At 43.1% G+C, this 19241-nt stretch overlaps 2 protein-coding genes and 1 pseudogene across 2 annotated transcripts in view; 2 read left to right on the top strand and 1 right to left on the bottom strand.

The window, feature by feature from the left end:
• ACO1 (aconitase 1) overlaps positions 1–12561 on the bottom strand; it is a 61410-nt gene extending 48849 nt beyond the window's left edge. Inside the window, exon 1 of the mRNA XM_054284578.1 lies at positions 12233–12561. The gene's annotated coding sequence lies outside the window, so the exon portion shown is untranslated. The remainder of the gene's footprint in view (positions 1–12232) is intronic.
• Positions 987–1949, top strand: LOC128945604 (Golgi to ER traffic protein 4 homolog; annotated as a pseudogene).
• Positions 9691–19241, top strand: part of DGKQ (diacylglycerol kinase theta) — a 90871-nt gene continuing 81320 nt past the window's right edge. Inside the window, exons 1-3 of the mRNA XM_054289341.1 lie at positions 9691–9700; positions 9788–9955; positions 12419–13006. Of these exons, the coding sequence (XP_054145316.1) occupies positions 9691–9700; positions 9788–9955; positions 12419–13006 (766 nt within the window). The remainder of the gene's footprint in view (positions 9701–9787; positions 9956–12418; positions 13007–19241) is intronic.

Below are 19241 nucleotides of genomic sequence, written 5' to 3'. Positions count from 1 at the left end.
TCTTTAGAGCCTAGCCATCCTGACTCTGACTACAGCAAGCTTGTACTGTTGGTTTCTCTGGCAGATTCAGACTGCTGGCTATTTCCTGCTGGAAAATAACTCCAAGTATTTCCTTGCTGCCTCTGACCACAGACTTTCACCTAGCTCAACTATGACTGCAAGCCAGTCTCTTAACTCCATCAGACTCAGACTGACCTCACAGCAGATCTTTTTCAGCAGCAACTCTCTTTCTTGTTTTGTTCTTCTTTGCCTCTCTAGATTGTTCCTTATTCCTCAGGGCTCCTCTACCTGCTCAAGGTCTTCTTCCTCAAGGCTCTCCCTGACTGGCCAACCCACCTCTTTTATCACACTTATCTTTATTAGTCACAGCTGCAACCCATTAAGGGCAAGGCTGTTCTTCTTCTTTGGTAGTTAGAACTACTGGGACTTATCAGGGGCAAGGTCACCTATATTTCCCCCTTTTCTTTTAATTAAAAAAACATGTTTAAGTAGACATATTTACATGTTCTGCTTAGGATTAACAATTATACAAATATTTAAATAAAATACCTATGTTTTACTAGCATATAAAACTGCTCTGTTTCTGGTTCTTGAGCTGACTACCTCTCCGTAGTCAATTTGGTATCTCACAGCTCTCTTTGGTCACCATATTGATGATTCTGTCTCTCAGAGCTCTGCTGCTGCTCCCGTGTTGCTGCTGGCTGCTTTAGCCACACCGCCCTGCCGCGCCCTCGGGTTGGAGCAGTGAAAGAGCCGGGGCAGCCAGGGCCAGCAGGGCGCTTGCCAGTGGGCCGGGCGTCCGTGCACCCAGCAGGAGCCAGGGGAACAGGCACTGCCCCAGGGCCCTGCCGGACTGCAGCCGTACCTCTTTTTACAATCAAAACCCGGATTTCTGCAGCTCTTCTCCCAGCTATGCTATTTCTCATTTCTCGCAGCTCTTTTTTTTGGCCACTGTCTCCCTGCAACTCCAGGCTGTGTTCCTTCCTATGATTCAAAAGCCATGTTTCTCCATAGCTCCTGGCTGTCTTACCCTGGGCAACTCTCGGGCTGCCTTATCTCTGCCTTCCTTCTTATCATGTCTTCTTGCTATCACGTCGATCACATCAGGCCATCACCAGATGTACCGGGCGCTCTTCTTCAGGTATACGTCACAAGGAAAACATGCAGAAGCAAGAGAACTAATGTATTCAGGGGCTTACTGTTCGTCAGTCATAACCAGAAAAACAGTGCTGCTGATCACTCCATGCTGGTTTTGGAGTCTTTGGAGAAGTCAGATGCAAAAGTAGCAGAAGACCTTTTAGAAAACTTGGCTAAATTTTTTAGTTTAATGGATCTAAATTCTTGTGAAAGAGTGGCTTTCATATCCAGAGCACTAGAATAGTCCAGTGGGGAATCGGGAATACATGGACATCCAAAACTACACCAGTTACCAGGACTACTACCCTGTGGAAAGAGCAAAACTGTAGTGAATCTCAGTATCACTTGCACTCAACAGATGGTCAGGGCTGTGCAAACATGCTGGTGGAATACTCCTTGTCCCACAAATACCACAGTGTAGCTCAGGCAATACTACAATTTCTCTGCTTAAAAAATAAGACCAGCGCATCAGTTGTTTTTATGACATACACAGAAACATCCTTCCATAGAGAAGGGCCCACCCTTCGTGCAACCACTGCTAAAATTCACCTGGTTTCTGTTGTTGGCAGTTCATGGAGGAAAACTAACAGTATGAACAGCATCACACAACTTCGCTGAAAAAAGACCCCCTGAATAATGAGTACCTAGATAGAATAGGACAGCTTTTCTTCAGAGTTCCACCCAAGCAGACCTCATCCTGCAGGGGATTGCTAGGAAATCTTTTAAACAGTCTGATGGGAACTGGGGAAAGTAATGACACAGAAGATGGTCAAGAAGACAGCCGTCCTATTGAGCTTGACTGAATGTTGTTGTCATTGTTGCTGCTGTGTAAATCTGATGATTCAATGATTCCGAAGACACTTTTGGAATTTGAATCCTGTTTCTTGCCTTCTAAAAGAAGGGCTCTTCTGGTCTTTTAGAAATGATTGCTGGAATGTTTATACTGTCAGTCTATATTATTTATGGGGGAAAAGAAAAAGAAAAAAAAAGAAGGAACCCAACAAGAAGTAGCCAAACAAACCAATCAGAGCAGTTGCTAGGACTGATTAAACAGTCTTCAGTTTCTGATGCACTATTTCCTTTTGCACAGTCTTGCAATAAAGCATAAACATGGGGCTTGTTCTTCACGGCCTACCAATACCATCTCTGTTCTGAGGAAGCCTCCTTGCCTTCTGCCCTCTTCCAAGGAAGATCTTGAAAGGCAGGGAAAGCAATTGAATAGCTGATTTCCTATGCTGGTGCCAAAAGTACTCTGAGACAAGCCAAGGAGCATAATGTGAGATGCACATCCCAGAGACATTGATACAAGAACTTGTTTCCACTGCCATGAGTAACCTACACACCCTTCATACTGCATGCTCCTCTACCTCCTTAAGATTTCTTCCTCAAAGAGGAAGGATCTCCCTGATCAGCCAATCTACACCTTTTATCACACTTACCTTTATTAGTCACAGCTGCATAGTTCAACTGTGACCTATTGGGGATGAGGTCACTAATAATCTCTTCTTCTACAGCTACAGGAATCTACATGATTCATGGTTATTCTGTCCTGTAACCAGCCTGTAGGTGACTCCCTGGATTTGGGATGAGCTTTCAGCTTCTTTCCAGGCCCATCACAGCTTTGGTGCTGGAGGTGCTGGTGCCTGTTCCCATATTGGAATGCACAGGTGCAGTGGTAGGCCCATTTTTAAGTTGGATGCTCATTTCTTTTGGCCCATGGGGAATTTAAAGACATCAGTTCTGCAATAATAAGGGTCATTGCCCCTTTTCCTCTGGAATGTTACACTGTTGCCCAAGCTATAGGCTGCCCTGCACACCTTGAAAATTTCTATCAATGACTGCCTGTTGGTCCTGTTCGGTTATGTAACAGAGAACACAAGCAAGTTTTTAGTTGTTTTACTTGCAGCATAGGCTGGAAAACTCACATTCTTTCTGAAATCTTGAACTAAGTTACACATTGTGAAGTTTCATCTGTATAACAAGGTGATGAAGCAAGTCAACAGTCCTGCTGGGAGAATGTGAGGAACTGCTTTAATACCAAACTTGGATCTAATGGTAAGGTTGCCCCTGCTCTGAGCTACAGAGTCCTCTCCTATTCCACATTATTCAATGAAATAAACACCTACAAAACCAGTGCTTGCAGCAGCCTACTCATGAATTATCTTTCCATTAATCAACCACGGACTGCACTCAACAGAACCCATTTTAGTTACAAACTGTTAGAGAACAGAAGGAGGAAATGTAGTGGTAACCAGGGATAGCAATTGGGGACTTGGCACATAACAGACCAGTTTATTTTTTACAGATAGAAATACACTGCTGCCTCTCTTTCTGTTTTCCTTATTGTGGAACATAGCATTTCCAAGTCAGTGCTTTCCTGATCAGGGAGTGTGTACCTCTGTTCAGCTGTCCCAGAGGAGAGCAGTGATCCACTGGTGAGGGGCAGCTGGGTTTAGCACAGCACTCCCATTACAGAGGACACTAAAGGTGCACAGAAGAGCTGCTGAAGACTGTGCTGGAGCCAGCACGATAGCATGCCCCTTAGCACCAGCCCAGATGCTGCTCCAAGAGAACATGGGCGGCCCTGCAGGTGTAAGGTTATATGCAGTGATACTGAGAAGGTTGAGGTCTGGCTGAGGTGTAGGGCTGAGGTACAGAGCTGCCTGGTGCAGAAGCTATGGGAGAAGGCAGCAGACCACATAGCACCAGGGAGGATGAGCTGGAAGGCAACAGGATCCCTCCAAGGAGGTGCCTGTGCAGAGGTGCGTGCTGGAGCCCTCTGCAGCAATGATAGGGGCAGGACTCTGGCTGAGCGAACAGCACTTTGATTCAGGCATCACCGCCAGTCAGCTCAGCTGTGCACACCCAGAGAACTGTGCCAGGCCATTGACTTCTCAGGAACCAAGGAGTCTACACCACAACTTATCAGGGCCTAACAGAACCATCCTGAGCAGGACTAGCCAAAACTAAAACTGCTGTGACTGTACTCCTGCACCAAGGCAGGTTAACTACAAAAACCAACCACCTTACATTATAGACATCTGTAGCCCCACCCTTGAGGCCGTTGTGTTCTCCTGTAGAGCAGTGGGTTGTAGTTGTTTAATTACATTACTATTTAATTATCACTCAATAATTGTTTAATTATAATTTGATAATTATTTAATCATCAACAAACCCCTTTAACTGCACAGTGATGTCTTATTTTAAGAATTTATCTTCAATAGCTGCTTAAGAGGTGGGACAGCTAAAAGGCGAGGCTGGACTCTGTAGTAGATTTGGACTAGCAAGGTGGGAAAGTTGAGACTCCCAAGGTGGAAATGTTGGGATTTTGTGACTCCTGGCAACAGGAGAATGACTCCTCCTGGTCATGTAGGTATGAACTGAAGGCACTCATGTGCAATGCTCAGGCAACAAATAAACAGAAACAAGCTTGGTTGGGAGACATCTGAGCCCCTCATAAGGACAGACCAAGTCATGGTGGCTGGAGATTACTTTGCTGACCTCTCTGTCTCAGAAGGTTTGCTGCTTGTCAGGACCTTTGATCTGGGGTGCTTTTGTCAAGCCTGCAGACCACAACCTCCTGTCATCCATGTGGGTACCAGTGACACAGCCAAAGGAGGATCTCATGCATGAACACATCACTCTGGAGTCTAGCATACATGGTATTTCTTTACATTCTTGCTGGGAGTAGATCTCTCCTGTAGGCCAACAGGTACTGTCAGGCATAGAAATAAATAATGCTATATATTTACACATATACACATACATTAAAAAAGGGTGTTTTATATACTGAGTTTCTGATACATTATTAGAGTGTAGAATCAGAAATTGCAATGTGGTTTTAACAACAAGACTTGGACATTTTCTTTTCAGAGTGCACAACTCTTAGTAAACCTTAACAGCAATCTGTTATTCCATATGTGGGTGTTCTGCATATTTTGCATGTCAGAATGCATTAAGGTACTCTATTAATAAAGAACTGTTTTCATGTTCCCTAGGTCCAGAGAGAAAACATGACTAAAGAATTTAAACTGGCAATCCTTTACAATAAAAAATAAATCAAACCCTAGCTGTTTTTGGTTGATTGGTTGGTGTATTTCTCCCAGAGAAGTGATTCATTAACTCTGAGCAAATCCTTTATGTACTCTGTCAGGAAGTTATTTGTTCTAAAACTTAAGAGCTGGAAATAAGCTATTAAATATTAAAATCAGTGTATTTGAAGCACAAATAACTTGCCTGTCCTATCATCATATTTGCTAGCTGCCTGGGCCCTAAATTTCAACCTTTTGACTTAGCTATGTTGTTACACAGTTTTCTTTACTTTCAGCTCTGATATGGTTTATTATTTACTAAATCTCAGTTTTGTTAGCAGAACTAGGGAAACTCCTCAAATAGTAAAGAGTGTAAGTGCTAAAATAAAGTATGAGTTATACAGTTATGTCTGCTTCTGATAAATGCATCTATGTTTTCATTAAATACTTACTACTGCTGACTGTAATGATTTTGGTGAAATAAAGATGGTTTTGACAAGATTTCCATAGGGGTTTTTTCCCCCACAACAGATGGATGAATTTGTACTGAAGGATTTTCTTCTAAATCTCTGTACCTATGTGAAAAGTGTGCATATATTTGATATATAAACATTAATACATAATTTTGTTTAGATTATGCAGTCTAATGTGTCCCTTATTATAACCTTTATTTGAAAAGGTATAGTTAATCTGGCAATCAAATAAAAAGTTGAAAGACGTACCATATGTTATTGCATAACTTGGAACTGATCAAGAACTTTGCTGGCTTTCCATAGCAGGGCCTTTGCTTCTCTTATTCAGGGGCTGTTGGTGCTTTTAACTAACAAGTCAGCACTTGATTTATTTCTAGTGTGATTAGAACAGTTTTTTAAAGACTTTCTTTCAGGAAGGAAGTAACTGTAGAGCTATTATGAAAAAAAAAAAAAACCCAAAACCAAACTAATTATGTGCTAGGTACTAACCCTTTTTTCTCTCTTTTTCTTTTTTTTTTTGGTAGTGTAGGTATAAGAAATTGAATTTCTCTTTTATTTTTCATTTCAAGACAAAGAGTGCATAAACCTGATCTAATACTTTTATTGTCTCTTTAGCTGTGAGACTTTGGGAAAAAAAGAAAGGTATCCTATTTAAATGAACATCAGGATTTACCTTTAATTCAGACATCATCAACTTGGAGAGGTGAAAAAACTGCAAAAACTGCAAATCTGAAACCTCTCTTGCCTAGGAAGATGATACTTCGTGAGCCACTTCCTTTCATGTGCAAAAAGAAGCATTATCCCTCAGTTTCCAAATATTGATGTGCTGGTTTAAACCAATAAAACCAACCCCTCTGTAGCTCTTCTTCCCTGCTGGTTGCCAACAGGAGGGCACATTCAAAGCTTTGATTCTTTGAAGCCACAATTTATTTTAAACTTTCCTTTTCAACCTCCACATATGGTTTGTGTCATTCCTCTCTTCCAATTACTTGCAGTAATGAAGGGAATTCACAGAACAGAAGTCAACAATGCAGAAGATTTCAGTAATCTAGAAACGCTTTTGCTTATGGCTCTATGGGATAGGTACCATGGGATTTCACCCTTCCACAATTCACCAACACATAAAGAACACATTTTATAGGAACAGAAACTTAGCAAGCTTCTCCAGCATTTGGGAAGCTAATGACTCCCACTCCTATCATGTCAGTGGATGGATGAAATTGTTTGTAGCACTCTGAAAAACAAGGAAATGGGAAGGCCAGGAGAGACCACTAAAAAACAGCACAGCTCCATCTGCTTTTCATCCACTACTTCCATATTAATACAGTCTTATAAATTCCTCTGGATCTCACCTGGACCTGACATGATTACTTATTTTCAGGTTTTTTGAAGCTTGCTTACAAATAAATTGCTTCATGAAAGAATTGAGTAACTGAATTTCAACAGTCTGAGTGACAAGAGAGCTCTGGTATAACGAACTGTGTTCCTTAAAGGATAAAAACATGATGTGATGTTGACACTACATCAAACTTATTTAATCTTGTACATAAATTTGGGATGATGTACCAGAACTTTCACTTCTCAGTTGTAGCAAAGGCTTTCTATCTGTCACAGTATGTTTTCTCCCTAGATCTAAAGAGTACAAGAAGGTTACAAAAGGCTCAGAAGATCCAAGGTGCAAAGTTTGTTCCATTTACCAAAAACACCTCTACCAAGCCAAGAAACTTGTAAAAATGACAAGTTTTCTGTACCGCCTGCCCAGGAGTTGCATAACTTGAGTTTAATGAAGTTATAGAATCCAAAGTGCCACAAAATGTTTATCAGGATGTAAAAAGAAGTAAATTTTCTTTTCAGAGGCCTTACATTTTTTTCCTTATCTTGTTTTACTAATCTTGTCAAAACAAAGACAATGGATGTTCAAAGAATTTTATTTGTTTTTATCTTGAGGCACTTCTTTATTTAAAAAAATATAAAGGTATACCTAAGAAATGGTAGTTTTATCCTGTTTGTTTCATCTTTCAGTTACCAGCCTGTCAAGCAACAGCTCCTGCATGAGGAAAAAACCACTTCTAATAAGTTATCACATTTGTGAATGTGACAGCTCCAGTAATAATTCTTTACCTCACTTTTTTTCTACTGTCTAGGGCAGCAGGTGTGCCACACGTGAAATGGAAAGGGTGGCTAGCCTTCCACTGCTGCCACACTGCATGGCCACTGGCAGCAGATGTTTTGGCAGACTTCGCTGATGACTGCCCTTGGATGGTTTAGGTTGTTTTCACAGGTTATACAGATTGCTCAGAGATAAGATGAGAAATTAAAGTACAAAAAGTTTAGTTCTTGCCCCGGTGTTACAGCTTATAAGTATTTATCTGGAGAGTAAGTTGTTAGAAAATAGCCACAATCGCACAGTTAATTTATATCTAAACTACAAAAAGTACCATTCTCCAGTCTTCTATCAAAGAAACCTTGTAACTACCTGCCTGGATAAGTGATTCAGTAATGCACATAATTATTTGTTAATTGAATGCATTTTCACCTTTTTATAAAAAGATTAATTGATTACTTCCTCAGGCTTTTGAAACAATCAAATTCTGATACAATTATAAGGTAGTTCCCCAGATTGTAGGAAAGACATGTTCACATGAGTTCCAGCTTTCCAAATCTTGGGCCTCTGACTCTTAAAAGGGGAAGAACTATTAGATCAATATAAAAGAAACACATTTAAAGAGGACAGGCTAGGTTGAAAAAAAGGCAGGACAGGTCAATGGAACTTAACCTGCCCCTCTGCTTGACTGCCTTTAGGGTAAAGAGGTTTCTCCTCAAATCCAGCCTGAACACCTAGTTTGAAGTTGTGCCATTTGTCTCTTGTCCTTACAGTGTGCATGCCTGTAAAGAACCTTGGTCCTTCCTCATTAAAAACCTCTGTGTCAGTAGTACTGGGGTGCTAGGAGATCTCCTGGCAACTGTCTCTTCTTCAGGCAGAGTCCTGCTCCCTCAGCCTTCTCTGCGTGGGATAAGTGCACCAACACCTAGCCACCCTCCTGGTTCTCCACTGACCTTGCTCCAGCAGTTTGTCATGCTCTTCCTTTATGGAGGTCAAAGCTGAATGTAATAGTCTAATATTGTAGTGCTGGGGAGACAGTAATAATCCCTCCTCTCAGCTGACTAGCTGTGCTCCTGGACAGCACAGGATACTGTTCATCCTGGTTGTTGCCAGTGTGCACAGCTGGCTCATTGACAACCAAGACACGCAGGACCTCTTCTGCAGTGCTACCCTGCTGTCTGCTCATTTGGATGTCAGAGAAGGTGTGTCCCCTGACAGACAATGATGGTAACAATGATTGAGAGGAAAGCTGAGGTACTCAGCAATTCCTTTCGCTGCAGTCTTCAGTAGTAACCCCTTTCCCACATCCCTTGAGTGGACAAACAGCAAGATGGGGACTGTGGGAGCACAGTCTTTCCCACTCTAAGTAAAAATCAGGTTCGTGGCCACCTGAAGTACCTAAAAGTCTACAGGAGCCAAGGAGATGCATCCTAGAGTCCTGAGGCAACGAGCTGATGTAGGATGTAGTTGCCAAACCCCTCTCCCTGACATTTGAAAAGTTGTGGCTGTCAGGTGAAACCCCAGGTGACTGGAAAAGGGAAAACATTGTACCCATCTTTTAAAAGGGTAGAAAGGAGGACCCCTGGAACAGCTGACCTGTGAGCATCACCTCTGTGCCTGGGAAGATCATGGAACAGATCCTGCTGGAAGCTGTGCTCAGGCACATGGAGGACAGGGAGGTGATTTGGGACAGCCAGCACGGCTTTACCAAGGGCAAGTCCTGCCTGGCCAGCCTGCAGGCCCTCTGTGATGGAGTGACTCCCCTTGTGGACAAGGGAAAGGAGGCAGATGTCATTGATCAGGACTTTGACATGGCTCCCCACAACATCCTTCCCTCTAAAATGGAGAGAGATGGATTTGATGGGTGAACTGTTACATGGATAGGAAATTGCTGGCATCCAGAGGGTATGAGTTCCCTCTCATACCTCAACAGCTCAGAGTTCCAATGGACATCAGTAACCAGCAACCAGTGGTATCCCTCAGGGTTTGTATTGGGACCATTGTTATTTCATAGATTAAGTGCACCCTCATCAAATTTGCAGGTGATGCCAGGCCAAATGCTGAGGCTGACATTCCTGAAAGAAAGGATGCCAACCAGAAGCACCTGTACAAGCTCGAGAAGTGGGCCCATGGAAATGTCATGAGGATCAACATGGCCAAGTTCAAGGTGCTGCACCTGGGCCAGGACAACCCCCAGTATCAGGGGACAGGCCGGGCATGAGCAGATGGAGAGCAGCCCTGTGAGAAGGACTTGGGGGTGCTGGTGGGTGAGAGGCTGGACATGACCCAGCCATGGCACTCCCAGCCCAGAGAGCCAAACGTGTCCTGGGCTGCATCCAGAGCAGCGTGGGCAGCAGGGCAGGGAGGGGATTCTGCCCCTCTGCTCTGCTCTGCTCTGGGGAGAGCCACCTGGAACCTGCATCCAGCTCTGGGCTCCCAGCACAGGGAGGACATGGAACTGCTGGAGTGAGTCCAGAGGAGGGACACCAACATGATCAGAGGGATGGAGCATCTCTCCCACAAGGAAAGGTAGAGAGAATTGGGATTGTCCAGCCTGGAGAAGAGAAGGCACCTAAATGTAGACTTCCAGTACCAGAGAGGAGCTTACAAGAGAGCTCTAGAGACTTTAAAAATAAATAAAGGTGTGTATTGGCAGAAGGAGGAAATTACTTCAAACTGAAAGACAGTAAGTTTAGATTGGATATTACAAAAAAAATTATATTCTGTGGGGGTAATGAGACACTGGAAAAAGTCACCCAGAGATGCTGGGGATGCCCCAGCCCTGGCAGTGTTCATGGTCAGGCTGAATGGGACTTTGCGCAAATTGGCCTAATGAAAGGTGTCCCTGCACACGGCAGAAGAGTTAGATGATCTCTAAGGTTCCTTCCAACCCAAACCAACCCTTTGATTTTATGGTGGGATTCATTTCTTATATCTGTTCAGGGATTCATTTCTTATGTCTGTTCAGGTCCCTGTAGATGGCAATGTAATGTCTGCTCCCTCAGCGTGGTGTCATGTGTGAGCTTGACATCCCTTGACAATACTGCTCTCCGTCACCTTCTCATGATCTTGATAAACATGCTGAATGCCCAGGGCACAGGAGAGACCACTGTAACACTCCTCCCATTACGGGCCTCCAGGCAGAGCTCAAGTATGACCCATCAACCCCTACCTTCTGAGTTCAACCATCCAGCCTGTTTTTTACCCATCTCGTTGTCCACCCATGCAGAACCATACATAACATTCCACTATGGATACAAGAATATTGTGGGAGACAAGTCATAAACCTTGCTGAAGTCAAGGATACACTAGTGTCACCTCCTACACAGATTTACACAATTGCCATGGAAAGCAATCAAATAGGTCGGGCATCACTGACCATTGTCAAATCCAATATTGGCCGTTCCTCTGTCTTCTTCCCCATGAGCCCAGAAATGTGTTCCAAGAGGCCTTGTATTATGATTTTTAAGAAGACTGAGGCAAGGCTGAGTTTGTGGAAGATAGGACTCATCATTATGTGCTTTGGCTGATTCATTGCCTTCAGCAGGCACACATCTTCAAACACAGAGGTTTCACACTGCTTCCCTCTTCCCTTTCCTCCTGCGTATCTGAGGCTTTGTACAGCCTCTGTGGTATCTTAGATGTTTTCTAAATCATGTTTGTAGAAGCAATTAGAAGTATTTGAAAGCTTATGTATGCAACTACTCACTCTTTCTCCCACCATAAAAAGTCGTATTACGCTTTCTTTGGTCTCTTAATTATTTATACTGTTTCTCCTTGAGAAGGTCTGATCATAACTACTTTCATATTCACAATACAGAAAGGAGACACACAGTAAGAGTAGTAGAAACTAGAAGACGCGAACAAATTTTAGAACTTCACTGTTGGTCTACAGGACAAGGATTTATTACAGAAGAGGTTTATTACACCAGCTTATTACACCCTTCACCAAAATACAGATAAATCAGAACCAGGAACAAAAATTTTAACTACCCTTTGTTGCTTAATGGAGGTACCTGGATGCTGTTTGGAACAGCTGAGTGGAGATTCCCAACACAAAGCTGAGATCAAGACAAGTTGAGATACACAAAATCCAAAGTGATAGCCTCCTTTCTTGTCCAACCCTACTCCATCCATAATAAGTTACTCAACATAGTAAATCACAGAAACAGAGGCAGTCCAGAGACGAGCATCATAGAAACATCCAGGTCTGTAAACATTTTCCAAACTAGCAACAAGAAGGTTAACTGAACAAAGGACAAAAAAGCCCTGTGTTATGGAGGAGGGAGACTTGGCAGAACCCTTTATCTTTTCTCATGAAGTCAGAGATGTTGAGTGTAGAAGGCAAAACCTATGGCAAATCATTTTCTTCTGCCAATGCATCATCACATATCTTCCTGAGGCGGAGCTTTGTGTGCCCTAAAATGGTATGCAGAAAAGAAAACAAAACCTTCCAGATTAATGTGGCAAAACACTGGATGTCTTACCTCTGAGTCCAGAGAAGGGCAATGAAGATGGCAAAGGGGCTGGAGAACAAGTCTTCCAAGGAGCGGCCGAGGGAGCTGTGGCTGCTCAGCCGGAGAAAAGGAGGCTCAGGGGTGACATTATCAATCTCTACAACTCCCCGAGAGGAGCGTGTGGCTAGGTGGGGACCGGCCTCTTCTCCGAGGCAGCTAGAGACAGCAGAGAGAACCTATTCTCTAGCTGCGCCAAGGGAGATTTAGGATGGACGCTAGGCGGAGTTTCTCCACAGAACGCGCGGGCAGAGGCCGGGCCGGGCTGCCCCGGGAGCAGTCGGAGGACGCGTCGGGCCGGGCTGCCCAGAGAGGCGTTGGAAGACAGGCCAGGCCGGGCTGCCCCGGGAGCGGTCGGAGGCCGGGCCGGGCGCGGCGCTGAGGGCGCGGCCGGCAGGGGGCAGCGCGCACCGCCCGCCGGCGCTGCCGCGGCGCCGCCCCCGCCCGCCCCCGCCACCGCCCCGGGGCGGAAGCGCGGGCGGGCGGGCGAGCGGCGGCCGGCGCGGAGCGCGCGGAGCGGGCGCCCGGCGGGAATGGCGGACGGGGCGCGCTCGCTGCGCGGCAGCGGCGGCGGCAGCGGCGGCGGCAGCCCGGCCTCCAGCCCGGTGCTGGGCGGGCGGGGCCGCACCGCGGCGGGGGGCAGCAGCCCGCCGGGCCACGCGTTCCGCAGGGTGACCCTGACCAAGCCCACCTTCTGCCACTACTGCACCGACTTCATCTGGGGGCTGGCCGGATACCAGTGCGAGGGTAAGGGGCTGCCGGGGCGGCGGCGGGCGTGCGGGACCTGCCGGGGACGCTACCGGGGCGAGGTGGGGGGAGGAAAAATTGCCTAAACCCACTGCTGATAAAAACTCTGTTCATAATTAGTATCAACAAACTATAGTACTAAAAATCTAATTTTAAAATCTAGTGTAAGACCACAGTACTAAAACGCAATACTGAAATACGTTAATGAAAACACTGCATTCCATCACAAAAAGAACTGTCTAAAGGTAGTAATCAAAATTCTAGTAATAGCCTAATTGTAGCAGTCGTAGATTGCAAAAATCAAGTCTGAAAACTAGAGTCGTCCTGAAATTTCTGTTCCTATTTTAAGTTATAGGAGTAACTAATAATAATAATAATAATAATAATAATAATAATAATTCCTAACAAAAATATCGTAAAACCGGAGATGTGTCGCTGCTCACTCGCGTATGGTGACGCCGGTGTGTGCTGTGATCCCGCAGTGTCCCAGCCCATCCCGGGGCAGACACACTGTGAGCCACCATGCACCCCAGCGAGCTCACGGTGGATCCATCTCAGGGGCACCCTTACCTGCTGAAATGCCTGATCCCATGGGGAATCTGCGACCTGTGTGGAGTTGGAACCTTTTAAACCTTGGCTGACGCCAGGAAGGGGAGAAGGAATTGCTAGGTTTCCCTGCTGGACTACACGGCAGCCGAGGTTCTTGGAAAGGATAAAAATTATAACTTGTTCTGATGCAGCAAAATCCAGTGGTGTCATAGCAGAAAGAATGGATCTCTGTGTCCCTCTTTAAAGGAAAACAAACACACCACTACCAACAACAAAAAACCCAAACAAAACAGCACAAAACATGATATCTTCATGAGCATATGCAGTCCAGCTGGCTTGGGCTGGAGCTCCCAAGCCGGGTGCAAAAAGTCAGGTTGTACAAGAGCCTCATTGTTTGGGTGGGTGTCAGACAAGGCTGTAAGTGTAGAACAAGTACCCTGCAGTTCTTGAAATAGCTCCTGCCTTTTGTCATTGCCAGGGGTAAGGAGTGTGCTGGATTAAGTTGGGTGGAAGTCATGTTCCTGTGAGGTGCAAAGCAAGTCTTGCAAGGGTGGTTTTATTTTTGCTTAAAAGTTTTCTGAGAGAAATGTTGTTCTGTCTGTGTAGCATAAGGTCATTGCTTATCCTAATAACCAACAAAGCTCCAAGCTCACATGATAATTCCTTTCATTGTGAAAATGCACAAAGCCAGTCATCTGTGTTCTCTTCGATCACTGACTTAAAAAATGGCAAATTTTTTGAGTCATAAAACTGGGCATTCAGGTGCCAGTTTGTCAGTTAAAGATCTGAATAGTTTTGGTAATGCTAACAGGTAATGCTTGTAAAACATGAAAATACGAGAATGTCTCACTTTTTTTCTTATCCACTCACATAGAACATACTTAAAGGTAGTGTATTCCTGCAAGTTGCATTTAGGATTTTTTCCTACTTTTCCACTGTAGTTGGTGTTCTGGATCTCTTCTTCTCCTTTGGCTTTTCCAGCTGAATTCTGGATAAGCATCTTTAGCATCACTTTCTAATGACCATGTGCTGATGGGGCACTTCCAAGCTGCATGGTTAAAATAACTCTTTTAAAACTACATCTGAAAATCCTACCCAAAATAAGTCACCTCCGTGGGGGGGTTACTACAACACAGGGGAAATAATCTCAGTTTCCATTAGCTCTAACGTTCTCTGCTCAGGGTGTGCAGGAAAACCCTGTAATGGCACCTGGCACATCAGTCTCCACTAGGTGAAGAATAAGAATTGGATTTTTTTGTTTACTTGGATTTTTTTGTTTGTTTTTTGTCCTTTCATCTGTTTTCAACCAGCTATGCTTAGAGTCGTGATTGTCTTTCCAACAACTTGCTGCTAAACAACAAATCTCAAAACCACCTGATGGATCATTTGCTCATGTGTCTGCTGTTGTCAAGTTCCAAGTTATTTAATAATGCTAATATGATTTCTTAAATTCCATTTAACTGTTACCTCCTTGTCACATTTACTTTAGCTAATGGAGTTTGATCACTGCACTTTAGAAAGTGATAGAAGGAGTGCCAGGCTGTTAAAACAAAAAAGTAACCCGCCCAGCTATTAGAGAAGGAAATGTTTTCTGTAGACTTGAAAAACATGGTAGATGATTGCTACCTCGTTTTTTTTCTCTGCAGAGAGTCTGGGTTTGCAGGTGTAATTGCAGCTGTCTTTGGACTCGGTTTGATGAACCACCCACAGGCTTATGAAGCCATCAAAGGGCCTTTTTCTAGGTAGATTTGCAGTGGTTGCTCTTCCAGATCTGTAGGTTCAGATGTTCAGTCTCCTGATGCTGTTTGTGTTGACATTCCCTGAAGCTGGTTATTACCAAAACAGAAGCCTTCCAATCTTTGAAAGGAACTAAACATGCTCAACATGCTCGTACTGTGACTCCTCCAGTTATTGAAAGGAAAGGGTAAAAAAAAAAAAAAAAAAAAAAAAAAAAAAAAAAGGAAACATACCAAAAAATCTCACCTCTTATCTGTCATTAGTTTGAGTAGCTGTGTATGGCCTAAATCACCTGGATTTTTGTTTTAATTGTGATTGAACTTTAGACTCTTGGAGAATGGCATCTTCTATGTGTGAATGATAAAGTATTTTTCTGTTAACTTATCAACTACTCAGTAGACTGGCACATCCCCGTGTGGCTTACGTAGCTGTGTAGCAAAAGTACAAGAAAACAGAATGAATTCTCAAAACATTCTCATAGTGGAAGCCAAGATGGTCCTTAGGTTTTTTCTGTGAATTCCAAAAAGTTTATGGAGTAGATGCTCTGATGCTCTCCCTAAAAGGCATAAAGTGCCCTGCATCTATTCTGACTGTTTAAAAGTAAGATACTGTTTCCCACTCCAGTATGGGGGCCAGACCACTGTCACCAGCACTTTGTGTGGGCTTGAAAGTACTCCAGGGGAGAATTGCAGCTCTCTTACTTAGATAGGCAAGATATTTTTACACATGAATTTTATGGGGAATGCAATACTCTTCCTATATGGAATAGGTGTCCAGTTGGATCTGAAGATGTCATGTTTTAAGCTTCTGTGCACATGTTTATGTAATATCAGTCAACCAGGCTTGCATCTGTGGTTTATTCACATGTCCTCTCCACCCTGACAAATCTGTTTTCTGTAAATCTTTTGTAAAGAACGGTTTTTCTTACCACTTTGCTATTTGTAGCTGTGACTTCCTTTGATAAGTAAGTGTATGTGTGACAGATTAAGTGAAGCTTGAGTTGTAGCATGGAAAAATTTCTCTCTTATATTGCTCTTGCTTTCCTAATCATGGTCATTTCAGGTTTGAATGGGTTTAAATTTCCTCAGGCTTGCCAAAGAAGAGGCAGTGTAAATGACTGAGGTTTTGTGCATGTGTATGCATCTTAAAAATGAAAAATAGTAGATAGATGAGGCCTGTATGAGAATTGCAAAGAGAGCTCTTACTGGTAGTTCACAGTAGGACCAGTTTCATACGCTAAAAGGTGGCTAGCAGATATTTTATACTGGAGTTTGGGATTAGTTTCAGCCACCAAGAAATACATTTCTTTTCACGGTGCTTTTATTTTACATAAAACACTTCAAGAAAAAAAACGAGTTGGACAAATTGTGGATCTGTACATTTTTGGGGGCTACAATAATTTCCAGTTCTATAAAACTTTATAATGCAAAGTCAGTTTGGTTTACTTTGGCCAAGGACAAAATGTAGGGGATTTAAGTAATAAGCAAGTTTGATTGAAAATTTATAGTTGTTTAACCATTTTAGGTTTTTTGTATCTATGTATTTCATTAGAATATTTATGGGAAGCTGCAGTCGTGGATGTCTTTATATGTATTTGAGCAGATAGGGCACCTGTCTAGATATGAAGGCTCTAAGTCAAATAATATTTTGGGGAAACAACATCTTTATTTTCTGGTTTTGTTTTGGGGGGAGGAGTTGAAGAGATTTGGGGGGTGGGGAGGGGTGGGTTAAATTTTTTTTAGGCTTCTAAGCAGACCATCCAAACTTATTCCAAGATGTATAAAGCTTTGTTTCTCTTAATCTGATTTAGATGTTGGCTGACAACACCACAGCTTTTCCAGAATAAAATGTAAACGATGGATCTGAGTTATATTTATGACATAAATCTCAGATTTGGCAAGACAGCCAGAAAGCTGCTGTAATTTATATGGGTATGTCCCAGATAAGGACAAGCCGTGTTGTTCCTTGTTGATTTAGGAGAGCTTGGAGATGTTCAGACAGCATTTGCAGCAGTCTTCAGATGCATATTTTGGACAAATTTTGTATGCAGTCTATTAAATTTAAAGGCTGTTCTAAGAAAATAGAGTCAAATAGGGAAGGTATGTTAAAGCTGGGAGTTTGTTGCGATATGGAAGCAGTAGCAGGGAATAAGGGTACAAGGAGCAGTCTCCTTGGACTCTCATCCTTTCCAGCTCTGTTGTTGAGATAGGCACGTGAAACATCCTTGACCCTACAGTTTTCATTCAGATCTGTTTTGAAGGAAGTGAGTGATATATGAGATTCCCCCAAGAGTCTTAATGTTTGCAGTTCAAAAGGAAAAACATATTCTTCCTTCTTGTGATGAGCTTTGCTTGCTTTTGGTGCGTTACCACAATACAATTTTGCTTCTATCCTCCAATCAGTTTGTGTTTTCAAGACTTTGCTGCCTTTATTCTTCAGTGGTTTTCTTGCCAGTGGTGGGGCCTTTCTGTGAACAAGATGTTGGGTGCTGAGATATTTGAGTGAATGTGACTTTGCTGCATTTGAAACTTAGATGGAGCAAACAAAGACAGTCAAAAAGGAAAAAAAAACCAAAACAAAACAAAACCGCACACATATCCAAGTAATTCCACAAAATAAAACCTTACACAGAAACTAGGCTCAGTTCAGCTGATATACATGTTGATAAAAATGTTTGGAGCATTGACTGACACATTGAAAAATGCAATTTACTGGTCTGTATGTGAAGGATAATCCATTTTATACTGAAGACACTTCATGCTTTTCTTTTCCCTGCCTCCTTCTGACAGTGCCTCAGAGGAAAATATCACTGTCACCATCAGTGATGCAGAGAAAAGGACAGGGTGCTTGGTGAGAATGCACACAGCTTTTGTAGCTGGAAGCTATAGTTGGTGTTGATAGCATTAGCTCAGATTTCAGTCCAGAAACTCAATTAGGTAGTAAATAACTTACTGCAGAAAGTGCTAAAGCCTGTAATCCAATACCAAGCCTTGCACAGCACTTTCATATATTATCTGTGTTACTGCCTCAGTCTGACTCGTTAAGCAGTGACAAAAGCACTAAGGAAGGTGCTCATCAACCCATCACGGTCTGAAGTGGCTGTGGCTGGTGCTCTGCAGGTTCTCTTTCTAGATGATAATTTATCAAATATACCTTAGACATAGTATGTTCAGGTGTTTCTCAGCCATGTTCAAGGGTAGTACCTTGAACTCCTTTTAATTTTGCACAAAATTTTTCAGTCTTTCTCTGGTAAGTTTCCCACAGACCATAGTTCCTGCAGTCCTGTGCTAAGGGTCTAAAAATTACTTTACAGCAGGGACGCTGCTATGGGCATTAATTACTTATTTTGAGTTGTAACTCAAGGTGGGGCCTCCTGCATTTACTGCCACGGGGAATGGCATGCAAGGTGCTTAGTTTTCTTTCACCTGTGGTCAGTTTGTAACAAATGTTTTTTATTCCACCCACCAGTACCACCCATGCTTGGAATTATAAATTCAAGAATAATAATTTTTTCCTTTTTTTTTCCCTTTTTTTTTTTAGTGGGTTCCTTCTGGGCATGGTGCCTTTGCTGGCCTGTTCCTCCTTTTTGTTTCCATGCTGTTTACAACTTGTCCATAATATTGCTTTGTTTCTTAGTATCCATAGAAAGGTGGTTCTCTTCCTGATTTTGGGGCATCCTTCTCAGGTGGCAGCTCTGAATTCTCATTGAGCCATGCTGTCCCTGGACGACCTTTACTTTTTGGTTATGTCACTTGTTTCTTGCAGAGGTGTTTCTAACTCTGCCTTTCATTAGCTCAAACTGACTTCCTTCTGGGCTTGTTGGTCAATTAGATCCATCATGAGCTGGCTCTTGAAAGTACCTGTGGTGAAACTGCTTTTGCAACACTTAAAGAAAACAGGTGACTAAGTTACTTGAATATGTTTAATTTGACTCAGCTCCAGTGGGGAA

The sequence above is a fragment of the Melozone crissalis genome, unplaced genomic scaffold, assembly GCF_028551555.1.
Source record: "Melozone crissalis strain CALT ecotype California unplaced genomic scaffold, PUWL_Pcris_2 ptg000005l_1, whole genome shotgun sequence".
NCBI lineage: Eukaryota > Metazoa > Chordata > Aves > Passeriformes > Passerellidae > Melozone > Melozone crissalis.
The sequence above is the reverse complement of the archived record's forward strand: the minus strand, read 5'-3'. Positions and strand labels throughout refer to the sequence as shown.